Source organism: Gorilla gorilla, chromosome 3, assembly GCF_029281585.2.
Source record: "Gorilla gorilla gorilla isolate KB3781 chromosome 3, NHGRI_mGorGor1-v2.1_pri, whole genome shotgun sequence".
In the NCBI taxonomy this organism is placed as follows: Eukaryota; Metazoa; Chordata; class Mammalia; order Primates; family Hominidae; genus Gorilla; species Gorilla gorilla.
Genome location: NC_073227.2, coordinates 114568887 through 114583794, shown reverse-complemented (window position 1 = coordinate 114583794; position 14908 = coordinate 114568887). Strand labels below are relative to the sequence as shown.

General features: G+C 33.6%; 1 protein-coding gene across 3 annotated transcripts in view; it reads right to left on the bottom strand.

The window, feature by feature from the left end:
• Window positions 1–14908, bottom strand: part of SMARCAD1 (SNF2 related chromatin remodeling ATPase with DExD box 1) — an 86429-nt gene that overhangs the window by 18726 nt on the left and 52795 nt on the right. For all 3 annotated transcript variants that reach the window (XM_019025895.4, XM_019025894.4, XM_019025896.4), the window contains exons 10-11: window positions 7380–7579; window positions 1461–1551 (exon numbers count right to left, since the gene is read on the bottom strand). In XM_019025895.4, coding sequence (XP_018881440.1) covers window positions 1461–1551; window positions 7380–7579 — 291 coding nt within the window. The remainder of the gene's footprint in view (window positions 1–1460; window positions 1552–7379; window positions 7580–14908) is intronic.

Here is a 14908-nt window from a genome sequence, read left to right as displayed (position 1 = left end):
AGTCATAACCTCCAATGCCATTGTATTTAGAGACAGGGCTTTTCAGGAGGAAATTAAGGCTAAATGAGTTCATAAGTGTGGGGCCCGAACCCAATATGACTGTACTTGTAAGAAGAAATATCAGGCATGTGTACATACACAGAAAAGGCCACATAAGGACAGAGTAAGAAAGTGGCTGTCTTCAAGTCAAAGAGAGGACTCAGGAGAAACGCAAGCTACCGATACACTCATCTTGGACTGTCCACCTCCAGAATTGTGAAGAACAAATTTCTGTTGTTTAAGCCACTTAGCCTGTGGTATTTTGTTATGGCAATGCTAGCTGACTAAGCCATCAACTTATAAATATTGTGTTGCGCTTTACAGGTTACAAAAATAGTTTCACATAATATATACCTCATTTGATAGCAAATGCAATCTTATGATATAAAGACTATCTACATTTTATTATTAGTTTTGAGAGATTAGGTCAACTGGAAAGGATCAGATAGCTCCTGAAAGGCAAAGCTCCTGAAAGGCAGACCCCAAACCCAGGTCTGATTTCCAAGTGCAGTCACACAACTGAAATGACATATATTCTGTAATTTCTGTAAGTATTTTGAAATCCTGTGAATATTATTCACTTTTCTATTAGATAAACAGTATCTCTGTTTTAATGACAGTATGAAATATATATGGGAAAATATCTTACAATGCTAAAGATTACTTTCTTAGAGGCTAATGAGGGAACAAATATCATCATCTGTGTTAACTTTTATTTTAGGAATCCAACACACAGTGTAACATTTTCTTTGCTGAACATGAATCATTTTAAATATACACTTCAAAAAAGTATAGCTGGAGGAATAGAGATGTTAGATTAAAGGTCAAGTTTCCATATGACAACACCTGGACTACTGGCTATAACAAACTTTGTGAACTCAGCTTTAAGGAAATGTGATTTGAGAAAGAACAGAGACCCAGAGAGACCTCTAATAAAAATAAAATAGCTGAAATGATGTTGCTGATATATATGTGGATTTGTTCACTGACAAGGACAGGGATCTAAGTTACAATTTTAAAGGCAGCTGTAGAAAAAGCACATATATGTATGTACGTATACATGTACATACACAACATCTGCAGAAGGTAGTATCTAGAAAAGAAGACACCAAACTAGTTCTTGTTTAAGTGGTGGAATTATAGGTGACTTTGATTTTGATTTTTAAATTTGTATTTTTATGTTTGTAACATGTATTTACGAATCTAATAATCAGAAAGACAATAAATCTATCTTCATCTTGGGGAGGAGTGAGGAGGGTAGAACTAACTCTATCAAAAACAAAGATGAGATAAAATATAAGGTACTGAGGTGGCAGTAGTTAACTACAGTAGCAAAAAAAAGTTTCATGTTTTAAATGACAGCAAGAATACCTTTTAATGACACTTTGAACAACAAATCTTAGAAATAAAGTACAACTTACCATTTCATCTGCCAAAATGCCATTAAGTCCATGTTTATGTACCAATGCCAGCCAATTCAAACCAACCTTCTGATAGGGCTTGAGTGACAAACTGGTAAAGAGAGAATTACCAAATATTACACATCTATATTTCTGTCAGTTTTCTATTAGTTATTACAATGCACATAAAAACTAAAATGCCTAGGTCTAATCTTACCTTTTAACTGTTAGATGCTATGTACACCTACTTAAAAAAATGAACCCAAGACATAAATGATTTTTCAGATCTTCTCAAACTTTATCCTCTATTCTTATTTATTTCTTCTGGCAGTAAGAATCAAGCATTTCCATATTTGGTCATAATAGAGTACCTCCAAATTAATTCCATAAATGATCAGAATATTAACTATGATAATATTAATACTAAGCTAGTATTTATAATAGAAAATTGAATTGTGTTGATTTGATTTTTAGCACATTAAAGAACTTAAAAGTATTAGGACAAAAAAAACGCAAACATAATTTGCTACTTTGGCCAGGTAGGTTGAATAAATACTTTCTGAATGTGTGTCAATCACTCCTAATATCAGTGGTATGTATAATTCTGAAGCACGCATTTATGTGTGTATTATGTGCGTACTACGTACAAATGTACACAGCACGTTTAGCAAAATTATTTGTTTTGACACTTACATGCTACTTTCTACTCACTGATGTTCACTGACGTTTTAGCAAATGCTAAAAGACAGTGAACATCAGTGAGTAGAAAGTAGCATGCAAGTGTCAAAAACCTTATTTAATTTGGAAACACATTAACAGACTAATCCCTGAGAATGAATTGTTTGGAAAGTAATATGGCAGAGTTATAAGGAATGAAAACAGTGGCTCATGCCTGTAATCCCAGCACTTTGCGAGGCTGTGGTGGGCAGATTGCTTGAGCTCAGGAGTTCGCGACCAGCCTGGGCAACATGACAAAACGCTATCTCTACCAAAAATACAAAAAAAATTAGCCGGGCATGGTGACGTATGCTTGTAGTCCCAGCTACTCAGGAGACTGAGGTGGAAGGATCACCTGAGCCTGGGAGGCAGAAGTTATAGTGAGCTGAGATCATGCCATTGCACTTCAGCCTGGGTGACAGAGCCAGACCCTGTCTCAATTACAACAACAACAACAACAACAACAACAACAACAGAATGAAAACAATAGTTCAGATGGTTAAAAACTATTAACAGTTATCACTTATTGAACATCTATTATACATATGCACAGATATTTTTCAAACATCACCTCATTTAACCCTTTAAAAATCCCATAAAGTAGTTACTATCATCACTTTAACAGATAAAAAAAAAAAAACTTAATTTGCCTGAGGTTGCATAGCTACAAAGTGTTAAGACTAAGATTTTAATTCAGGATGTCGATCTCACTCCAAAGCCTATTCTCATATTCACTAAAACACCTTACATTAATGTGAAAACATAGGACAAGGCCATGCCTCCCATTCTCCAGCTTTTATCCTGTCCCCTTAATTTCCTGTTGCATATATCCTGTTTGCACACAGGGAAGGGTCTGGACATAGCTATAGTATAATAAATTGTTGAAGGATCAAACTCTGAAATCAAGACATAATTAGAACTGAGTGAAGAACAGGTAGTTGAATGATGTCCATCTTAAATCAGAATCTATGTTTTAACTGTGGGGTATGCAACTTATAAAACATTTCCCATTTAATACAACTAAAAGTATAGGTAGGAGAAAAAGCAGTATTTCTAATTCTGCCTTTTATAATTCTTTTCTAATTCTGTCTTTATAATTTTCTAATTCTCTCTTTACAATTCTTTTGCTGAATTTTAAAAAAGGTCTTTGCTTTCCCAATCCATATAATATCTATGCTACTACTATAAAAGTAGTAATAAATAGAACATGTTATCATAGACATTTTAATTTCCAGATCCAAAACAATTATTTCTACTATAATGGTGAGAGTAAATGCTAAAACTGGAATATTTACCATATTTCAGACTATGCTATGGGCTTAATATACATTATTATTTCATTTAATCCATATTAAAAATAGGAAATATTAATTATATGCATTTTACAGATGAGAAGTTCACTGGGGCTCACAGAAGTTAAGTAACTTGCCCCAAGGTCATGTAGCTAACCAAATCTGTATCTGCAATGGTAGTGCCAGTATCCAATCCAGGTGTGATCCAGAGCTCAGCACTTAACTAGTAAATAGCAGAAATGAAAAAATTATCTTTCATCCTGACCCACCCATCCTACGGTCAACACACTGAGTTTTCCATTATTTTTATGCATCCTTCCCAATTCTTTAGTCATCCTATTCACATAAGGCTCACAATTTACGACTAATGAAACTTGATAAGCTAGGCATACATCACTTATAAACGCAGCCAAAGACCCACATGCCATCCCAACATACAACCTATCACAAATAGCCATGAAATATTCTTAATAAACAAAAATTACTGAAATTCTTCATCACCAACACACACTGGGAAAAGAGTCAATTTAACTGTCAAAATACTCACTATAACATCACATTTTAAAAAGTGATGAGGAAATTTAAAAAACTACACAGATTTTTAAAATTTAAATAAAATTGCTTTATTCAAAATGACAAATTATGGTAAGGTGTTTTGATCAGGACATGAAATGGTTTTATTACACTGAAATATTTGTTATAAAAATATAAAGTATTAATGTGTATATATGTTTGCTGTTCTGTTAGATTTGTCTAAATTACAAGTAGCTTTGTTGCTTACTATCATGGAACTGCTGCCAATTACAGATCCTTTCTCAGCATGTAAAAGGACCAAAGAAAAGGCAATTTTGATAGACTCTGAACCCATTTATTATAACGACATTTAAAAATAGGATACCTATATTCTTTTCCAGTTGGTTCTAATATTTAGATGCCATATAATCATATTTCCCATCTATTTTGACGCTTCACAGTTTTCTAAGAATTTTCATGACCAAATATAAATCTGAACCACCAATTTACTGTTAAGAACATGGGGATTTGCTCAGGTCTTCTGAATAAGTTAAGTGCTTTCTTCTCAACAGAGTATTAAAATATCTCTGAACTGAAGATTTTTTATCTCTCACTAAGGAAAAAAGTGATTTAAAGATTTTCTGAGATAATGAAAGAAAATGAGGCAACAGGCTATTTTGAAGTTATTGTTTTGTTAGGGGAAAAAAAAAATTCCCTCCACAGTCTGAAAATTCAATTGGGTTTAAATCTGCCAGAGAAACTAGTTTCAAAATTATTTTCAAAGGTGAGAAAGGTGTAAAATAGAAACAACAGGGGTACATGTGATGTGATAAATTTGAGTTTAAAATACAGAAATACAGGGCTAGAGAGACTTGTTTGAAACAGTTCATAGAAAACAGGTTAGGGATGCTGTCCAACCAAAAGTTTGTGTCCCGTAAGTATGACATGGCTGCTGCAAATACTACCACAATATTAGTCTGTAGTGACAGAAATGTTCAAACTAAACATTTACATCCTACTACTTTTGAGTTAGTGAAACCACATCTGCAGTGTTAATTTGCATTCACATCACTGACAAAGGGTCTCAGAGCTCCTGTGTAAGAACAGGGTAGGAACCATGCTGTCAAGTTCAGGATGAACAAGATCAGAAGAACCTTGGCAGATTTAGCTCAAAACGCAAGACACACTTGATTAAATATATTGTATTCTGAACATGTGAGAAATCTTTTTAGTTTAAGGCTGATAAATTATAGATTAATTAACTAAAGCTTTAGAGATGGCTACATCTATAGTAAGAATAAAACAGGAGAAATACTAAGGATTTTTTTTCTTTTTCCTCACTGTATTATATTTTAAGCAATTTAAATTTTGACATTTTAAAATAAAGATTATGAAAGTAATGGTTTTGAAGTACATATGAAAACTTTAGCTTTTCCCTATAAAGATATCATTTTTCACAAGGAATTCCGGAATATCTGTATTTCTAAAAGGCAAACTTGCTTCTCCTACAATTCACATAAATTTGCAACAGTTTGTAGCAAAGTAAACTTCGTCACGAAGAACTTGTTCTGTTTAGAGAAAAATGCAAGCATGATAGGTTATTCATCAGGATAGTCTAATATTTTCCTCTGTGCTAATAAATCCTTTACTAAAGCAAGGAGACAACTTTAAATGTCTACATACTAAGTACCCACAATGCCTGGCCAGTAAACCAAGTAAAAATTGCTTATGCAACTCTTACCTTGGCTGAAGAACAAAAATCAAGACAACAAATTCTAACCCCTAAAAGTGCACTTAAATAAACTCTAAAGAGACTATCCATATAGGTTTTAGAAGTTGTACTTTGGATAAGATCCAACAAGCACTTAAAAAAACAACAACAACAACTATTTTTCTCATCTATTAAGTATTTCATTTAAAAAATCCTCAGTCTAATGGAAAGGATAGTTTATTACCTGATCAAACTATTTACAAGTAACAGGACTTTGTGAATGTGGTTTTGAGAGAGAAATTTTTAAAGTGATGCAATAAAGCACTTGATTTTTAAAAATCCAAATTATGATAAAGTAGACTCAACTGGGTAAGTCTTGTAGAGTGAAGAACTCCCCATATCCAATGCTGGAGAACAAGAAGCAGCAGCTCCAACTACACTTTTAGGAGATGAAATTTGCTGATATAGTTCTTTCTATGCAACAGAGAAAAGAGCTTCTTTGTGGGAACTGCATCACGTTTCCCTACACCATCCCATAGCACCCTAGAAGGGCACAGAAAAGATTGTAGCTTACTATTAAAGGCCAGTAATCATCTTGTTTTTTTTTTTTCCATACCTTGATTTTAAATTATTAACCAATGATCAGCAAATATGCTTTGATCATTATTAACTTAGAAAAATATCAGAAGTAAATAAAATCAGCAACTAAGGCAATTAATTTTAATGAGATCCTACTGCTAATCTTAACCTATCAGAAATACTCTGAACAGATGTAACTCATTTTGAAAGTTGTGTAACATTGCAAAGTATGGATATACCATAATTCATTTCAATTATTCCCTAATTTTAGGAACTCCATTTGTTTCCATGGTTTTGCCACTATAAATATCATACTATTAACAGTTTTATATTATTTTTTTTTAAAAAGGGAAGTATTCTGAACAGTTCTGAGTCTCCAAACTACTTAAAAATATACAAACTTTTAAAGGAAGTTCAACACAATTTCCCCCACCCCAATCCGCCAACAACATGCAAAATGTGGGCGGTCACAATTACAAAAACCATTTTAATATGTACTGGCCACTAGACAGTATTTTTTTTTGCATGAATTCTGACAAGCATTTTATTGAAAGTAGCAAATTGGGGAAATATGTAGACTTATATGATCTATTTAATCAAAGTATCTGTCCTTTCCCTTGCTGATGTATTTCTACCCCAAAAGGAGATTTAAAAAGCTGGCCTTATCATTTAAAACATTTCATCACAGTATGGGATATCATTTCATTTTATTTATGATTAAAAAGAAAATGGGCTAGGAAAGGAGTTTTTACGCTGATGCAATTAAGCAGCTGACTTTTTTTAGGATATCAAATTTGTGTATAGGAGTAACTAAAACCACTTTTTCAGTTTCTCTGATTATATAAACAATTACCTGTTATGAGGCAAAAAAGACACTGGTCATATAGTATCATACCATCCCCCCCTTTAATTTATAATGATATGATAGAATAAAATACCCTACTTGGGGGTGGGGGAAATCAATGAAAAACAGTTCATAGTCCACTTATGTGCCATTACAGAAAACCTGGGGGTTCTCTCCTACCACTAGTTGCCATATCACTTTCTAGGCATGATACAGAAATAAGTTCAGATATTTTGTATAATTGAGATAAAATACGAATAAATATATTCAACAAAGATTACTACCTTTGGTTTAGAATGGAAGGTTGTTCTATGTTCCATCCACCTCCATTTCCAGTAAGCATGGTAACTTGTTTGGTCAGTTTATTTGAAATGTCTTCACATTTGTTCATAAGCCTTATAACTACATCTCTTTCTTGGATCAGTGTTTTACAGTGCCATATCAAATCTTCTGATAAGCCATTAGTTTTGGACATCTTTGTGAACTATAGCATAAAAAGAAAAATAATTGAATAGTTCAGATCTAGGAAAGAGAAAGGCAATCCTGATTTCTTTATGAGGAAAACAAGTTTGCTAATTTAAACTTTTACTTAATGAGCTTATAGTCAACTACTAAGAGAACCTGATTCTTCATGTTTATATTTGAGTTGCTACATGTTTCACTTTTATATTCTACTGTCACACATCAAACTCATTATGTTAAAGTAAAATATATCTTACCTCAAAAAATGCATAATCCCACACTTGTTACTTTGACCCTGGCAGCTATTCTCTTATAGGAGAAACATTCACAAGTAATTGTTACTATCTCCTATCAAGTTTTTAAAAACATTTCAAAATCTTAAAATCACTTTTCCCTAATACCAAAGGTAATAGTATCAAATGTAGTCACTGCAAATCTGATCTCTCACCTCTACTTGTCATTTCCTATGACTATTACATATTAAGATTAATCTTAAAAGATATTTTTCCACATCTATCATCAAAGTGTAGACCCTCAAGTTTTCAAAACTCTAATTATTTGTCACTTGATACTTTACTTCTAAACAGAGACTATCACATGGAGAGATATCACATGAATCAAAAGTTAACTATGACCAATTCAATAATTAGATAAGGTTTTTAAAAACCAATTTCAATATAATACTATAAATGGTTCTCTGTGAAAACTCACAGAACTTCTTTCAAAATATAGTTGTATTTATTTTTCAAAAGGAGGCACTGAATACTTCATATGTAAAAGCTATATCAGAACTAGAATTTTTCAGATAGATAGCTGAAAATATATATTCTATAAAACATGACAAAAAATATTTTTAGTGGAAAGGATGAGAAAGCCCAAAAGCTATTTGAAATACTTGGGGCAAAAATGAAAATCCCATAAGCCAGAACTAAATCTAGGAAACTAAAATAAAACCATCTATTAGGAAAATAGCACACGATTTTTATTCATGTCATCCTATTTAGCATATTTTTCCAAGTTATGACAAGAATCACATTAACAACTCTAAGTAATCACTGTGATCACAGTATTTCTAAGTTCAGCAAAAAGCTCAAGCAATAGTAATTAAGTGCTTTTTGGATATACTAAGATAATTAAATAAAATACAGTTTATAGCAATATACATTTTCCATATTTATCCTAGAATAACTTGGAAATATACAAAATATCCAATCTATTCTTAGCACTTCAAAAATGGCACTGTAAAATACTAAGTTTATTTGCATACTACTCTTTATTTTTCACAGGGACAAAATTCATAATCACAATATGATCTCCTACTCCCCCTACTTTGTGCTTTTCAGGGGAAAGATCTATTCATAAGCAGCAGTATAGATAACAATCAGTGTCTTAAGGAGGTTCTATTAGAACTTTTAGCTAAAATACTTTTATTTTTAAATGCAACCAAAAATTATAGGCCATAAACCAATCTCATGCTGATTGTAGTATGTGTGTGTAATACATGTAAATGTGAGAGAAACCCAACAAATTAATCAGGAAATAAGGAATGAACATACATTAGGTGCCATTTATATGCTAGTAACTATTAGATACCTTTTATTCAGTAACTCACTAAATCCTCGTAACAACTACCAAGACTAGCCTACCAAATCTAGATGAAAAAACTAAGGTTCAATTTCCAACATCACAAAGCTGGGTAAGAGAAAAAGTCCATGCCCTTTTCACTGTATAACTAGTACCTCCCTAAATAAAATAATTTAAGACCTTAAAAGTTCAAAATACACTTTTTTTTTCTGTAACCAACTACCATTTCTTTCTTTCTTTTTTTTTTTTTTTAACAGAAATTACTGTAACTGTTGAATTATCTGGGAGATAGACACAGCCCCTGTCCTTGTGGTCTACGAACATTGGGAAACACAAGTAACAATTTCAAGCATAACCTCTGGTATAAACAAGGGAAACAACAAAAGTTCATGGGCACTCATCACAAAAAGACTAATAAAATCTAAGACCTAGTAATTCCTTATGGAGTAAGAAGCCAGAAATAATAAAAGAACTGTTTTAATGCAAAGATAAATTCACATGTCAGAACCTAGAGAAGCAACAGACAAGTCTGAACAGGAAGGCAGTAAGGGTATGAATCATTTTGATGCATTCTAAACTGAACTTATGGGCATTAAAAAGCTATTGAAGGGTTTTAGAGAGTTCCTGTTTAGAAAGAACTCTATGAGAGTAATGTGAAGAAGGCTTGAGAGCAAAAAACTATTATGAAGGCTTTGAGTTGAGAGACAATAGTGGTCTGTGTTGGACACGGAGAAACTAGTAAGATTCACGATCTTTAGGAGGTAGAACCCATTAAGTGTGGGGAGATGAATGAAGAGTTAAGCCTGACTCCCAGACTTCTGGCTTCAATGCTAACAGATTAGTGGTACCATCTACTGAGATTAAAATTTACCAAGATGGCAAAGGAAGTCTGTTTCTGGATATATTAAATTTGGGGTAGCTACCAAATTTTCGAGAAAGAGCCAGTGGTTAGTTAAATAAAGATCTGTATCTTAGGGAAGAGATGTAAGCTGGAGAAAAAGATGCCACACAGGTGACCATCAAAGTCAAAGATGCTGAGATTACCTAAGGAAAAGCACATGAAATTGGAGATTAGAAGACTGAGAGCAAAACCTTGAAGAACATCAACACTTAGAAGCATTTAAAAATAGACAGAGCAAGAAGAAATGTAGGATGTGGTATCAGAGAAGCCAAGGAAGAAATAATTTCAAAAAGTAAAGTGTTAAGTTTTAACTGCCAAAAAACAATGAACTGGCCGGTTGTGGTGGCTCACACCTATAATCCCAGCATGTTGGGAGGCCAAGGCAAGAGCATTGTTTGAGCCCAGGATTTCAAGACCCGCCTGGGCAACGTGGCAGAACTCCATCTCTACCAAAAATGCAAAAAATTAGCTGGTGTGGTGGCACGTGCCTGTGGTCCCAGCTACTCAGGAGGCTGAGGTGGGACGATGGCTTGAGCCCGGGAGTCAGAGGTTGCAGTGAGCCAAGACGCCACTGCATTCTAGCCTGGATGATAGAGTGAGACCCCGTCTCAAAAACAAACAAACAAACAAACAAACAAACTTAATCTTTCACCAATTATAATGAATTTATATAAAATACACAACATGGTAAATAATTTCTATAGTATTTCTCATGGACAGTTCTGAGTAATTAAATATGTAACTATTCACAGTGGTTATAAATGTATAATTTTATTCATAATAGTTATGCTTTGAAGATGTGTGCCAGAAACACATGGAGAGGTAAATATTCATCTAATAACATATTCACAATTCGGTAGAAATCTAAAGATGTTACTGTATTGTTGAAGGTTAGTGCCTAAGCATATTATGAGTTTAGTGATAAATAAGTCAATATTTTCTGAGAAACAGATAAAAAGTAAAATGTGTACTGTGAAGATTCCTAACATGTTAAGTCACATAACCATTATTAAGAAAACCAATGTTAGATTATACTAAGTGGATATATTCAAAGTGAAGCTGAAGCACACTGAATCTTTATAAAGCAATTACAGGTTTTTTTTCACTTAAAAAAGAATATAGTACTATTCAAATATTTTCAAAACCTGTGTTACAGGAGAGGTTAACTGAAAAAATTAGCATATTGTGATCTAATCTGTCATTGTCATATTTTCTGCCACTGAACAGCTTTTTGAAGTGTAAAATTTCCTTCATAGCTGAAACTTCCTAATATAAAAAAAATTACAGCAGACATAAATCACAAATTCACTTAAGCTGTACCAATTTACACATTTAAGTTTGATGTCTTTTTATTCATAAAAAAATTTTCTTCCTTTTACTTATTTTTTAAGAGCATAAATTAATTATGGTCATTTGGAAGCCACAAGAAAGGGTTAAAAGGTGGGGGTGACCAATCATTTTGAGAGCTGGAAAATTAAAGGAAATAATAAACATTTATTCTGAATTTTGTATATGAACAGCAACATTTAGAGTGGTACATATAAGAAGTTCTTTTATAGATACTTCCTCAAGAAGCAGCAATAACAGTATTAAAATATTATTTTTGCAGGCCAGCATGGTGGCTCACGCCTGTAATCTCAGCACTTTTGGGGCCGAGGCAGGTGGATCACTTGAGGCCCCAGGAGTTCAAGTCCAACACAGTGGAACCCTGTCTCTACTAAAAATACAAAAATTAACTGGGTGTGGTGGTGCACGCCTGTAATCCCAGCTATTCGGGAGGCTGAGGCACAAGAATTTCTTGAACCCAGGAGGCAGAGGTTGCAGTGAGCCAAGATCACGAAACTGCACTCCAGCCTGAGTGATAGAGCGAGAGACTGTCTCAAAATAAAAAAAAAATAATAAAAAGTATTAATTTTGCAATGGCTAATGAATTATGGATCCAGACATGTAGCATCAACAGATGCTAATGTTACAAAAAGTAACAATCAGATATTACTGTCTTCTGATGAAAGAACACGTCACTAACTATGTAATAATATTGGTGGGTGCATTTAACCTTCTAATGATCATTTTACAGAAAGTACTAGTCCAGTGGAACATGTTAAACTATACTGGGGAGGTATAATCAGAAAAGTTTAGACAGGAGAGTTATAGAACAAATGACCCAGTTTCTTTACCAAAAACTGGAAAAACAGAAGGGGGAGAGAGAGAGGGATGAGGAATCTACAGATTAAAAGACCTATCAAGCAATCTTAGTAAGTGGACCTTACTTGGATCCTAATTCAAACTAACAAACTATAAAACAAATGAACAAATACTATGGCATTTATGAGAAAACTGGAAATTTGAACTCTGAATATTTTGATATTAAGAAATTATTGATGATTTTTGTTAGATATAAGAATGTTATATCTTCTTCAGGAGATACATATTTAATTAATGTTAATTTAATTAACATTAAATAATGTTAATTTAATTAACATTAAATAATGTTAATTTAAATAAACATTATTTAAGATAATGTTTCTTCAGGAGATACATATTTAAAATCATAAGGATAAAATGATGTCTGAGATGTGCTTCAAAATAATATGATGGAAGGAAGTGGACAAGAGTATGGAAGAAACACATGGGGGTTCATTATAACACTGTGTGCTTAAATTTCTTGTAATAACAAAATGGGGGAGGCAATGAAGGGGAGTACAAGGTCATTCTTACTTCAGGACGCTTTAACAGTTAAGGGTTGGTTATGAGATTTTTAACTGAACTTCACTTTTTGGTTATTTTGAAGTTGAAATTTCAGAACAACTCCTTAGGACACCCTAACACTCCCTACCTCTCCCCTCCCACACAAGTAAACCAACTTTAGAGATGATCAAAATGACTGTTGCTGATTTAGAATTTAGATCTATCTAATAACAATCCACTAACCACGAATGTAAAACAGCAGTAGACAGTTTTTTAAAGGAAAAAGAGTTTAATTGAATAAATTTACTGTGATTAGATTCTGCTGTGACAGTAAACCCAAATATCACGGGTTTAAATAAAGTTATTAATCTCTCATGTAAATAAAAATCTGAGGAACTGATTCAGATTTGGTATGTTGCTTCCAAAATTAAGGATTCTTCTAACTCTGTTGCTTCAATAACCTCAACATCCACCATCATATTGACCCTTCTACCGGCAGGAAGAAACAACACTTTCCAAAAGTTGTAACATACTACTGCTCACATCCCATTGGAATGAACTTTGTCAAACTATCACAAGGGAGGCTAAAACAATTAGTCTTAATATATTGTGGGTAATGTGCCCGTAAGCCCAGCCATAAATCTGATTTAAAAAGCTATAGGGTGGGCATGGATATTTAACAACAACAAAAAAAGAATGGTTTGATTTTAGAAAGTTTGATTCAATATGGCTAGAACTTAGTGGACAAACAGAAAAAACAAATAGTTTCTTAGCATTTCATTAATAATATACACAACACTTGCAACGCAAATTATTGTGAATATCTGCAGCTAATGTTTTTAAAGAGCCAGGCAACTGATGGCATTTAATTTTTAGACTTTCCCATAGGCAGGCACTATAATTACACCCCACTTACAGATATTTGCTTACAGATATGTAAGCTGTTAGAAAATGACAGACAAGAATTCAAAATCAGGTCATCTAGCTTCACTATGTTATTCATCTATCACCTAGTATGCACTTACAAAACCAATGGAATAAAAAAAGTGGCATGCACTGAATTCAGAAACAAAAGACTCAAAATGAGAGAGACAAAAGGATTCTCCAGGATGACAGGAAAATGAAACGCTAAGGCCACTTCCAAATCAGAGCAGGTGATAAGATTCCTGATTTTCTAAAAGAGATGAAACGGACAGATTACCAGAGGTGTCTAAAATCTGACAGGCCTAGGTAATCCCAGCACTCTGGGAGGTGGAGGTGAGCGGATCACTTGAGGTCAGGAGTTCAAGACCAGCCCGGCCAACATCATGAAACTCCGTCTCTACTAAAAATACAAAAATTAACCGGGTGTGGTGGTAGACGCCTGTAATCCCAACTACTCAGGAGGGTGAGGCAGGAGAATCGCTTGAACGTGGGAGGCAGAGATTGCAGTGAGCTGAGATCGCATCACTGCACTCCAGCCTGGGTGACAGGGCAAGACTGTCTGAAAAAAGAAAAAGAAAAAAAAAAATCTGACGGGAAATTTAGGCAACTGGAAAAGACTTTAGAGTTGACCTAATGACAAGTATATAGGAAAATAAACAAAGAGAAAAACCGAGACGAATAACAACTAGGAAAAAAAATGAGAAAAAAATAAAAATCATGTAGTATACCACATGGTTCATCTATGAAAGGCATTTGCATAGTCATAACAATGTAGACACTAAAAATGATCTTCAAAATTACCATATTAACATATATTAATAGAACTGGGGAACAGAAAATGGGCATGTGAAGTGAGGTAGACAGCAAGAGCTAAATCCTATTGTCTATAACATTAAGTTGATAGATAAGACCTACAAATGACAAAAAGTGCATTATAATTATATTACATAAAGATATGGAGGTGATCAGAACAATGAGACAAAAAGTCATGAAAGAAGTTATCTGCAGCATGGGCAACAGGCTGGGGAAAAGGGTGGATATAGATTTTTGGGGGGGGGGGGCGGAGAACAAGCCTATAGAATTATTTGTTAATCTAAGTATATGTGTAAATAATAAAAGTATAAACACTAACAAAAAGTAAAGAAACAATTTGGGGAGGGGGAAAGAGGGGCTCTCACTTAAGGAAAGATGTAAGAACACTCTACTGCCACCATGTTACTGTTTTCTGAACACAAAAATCACTTAATCCTGTAA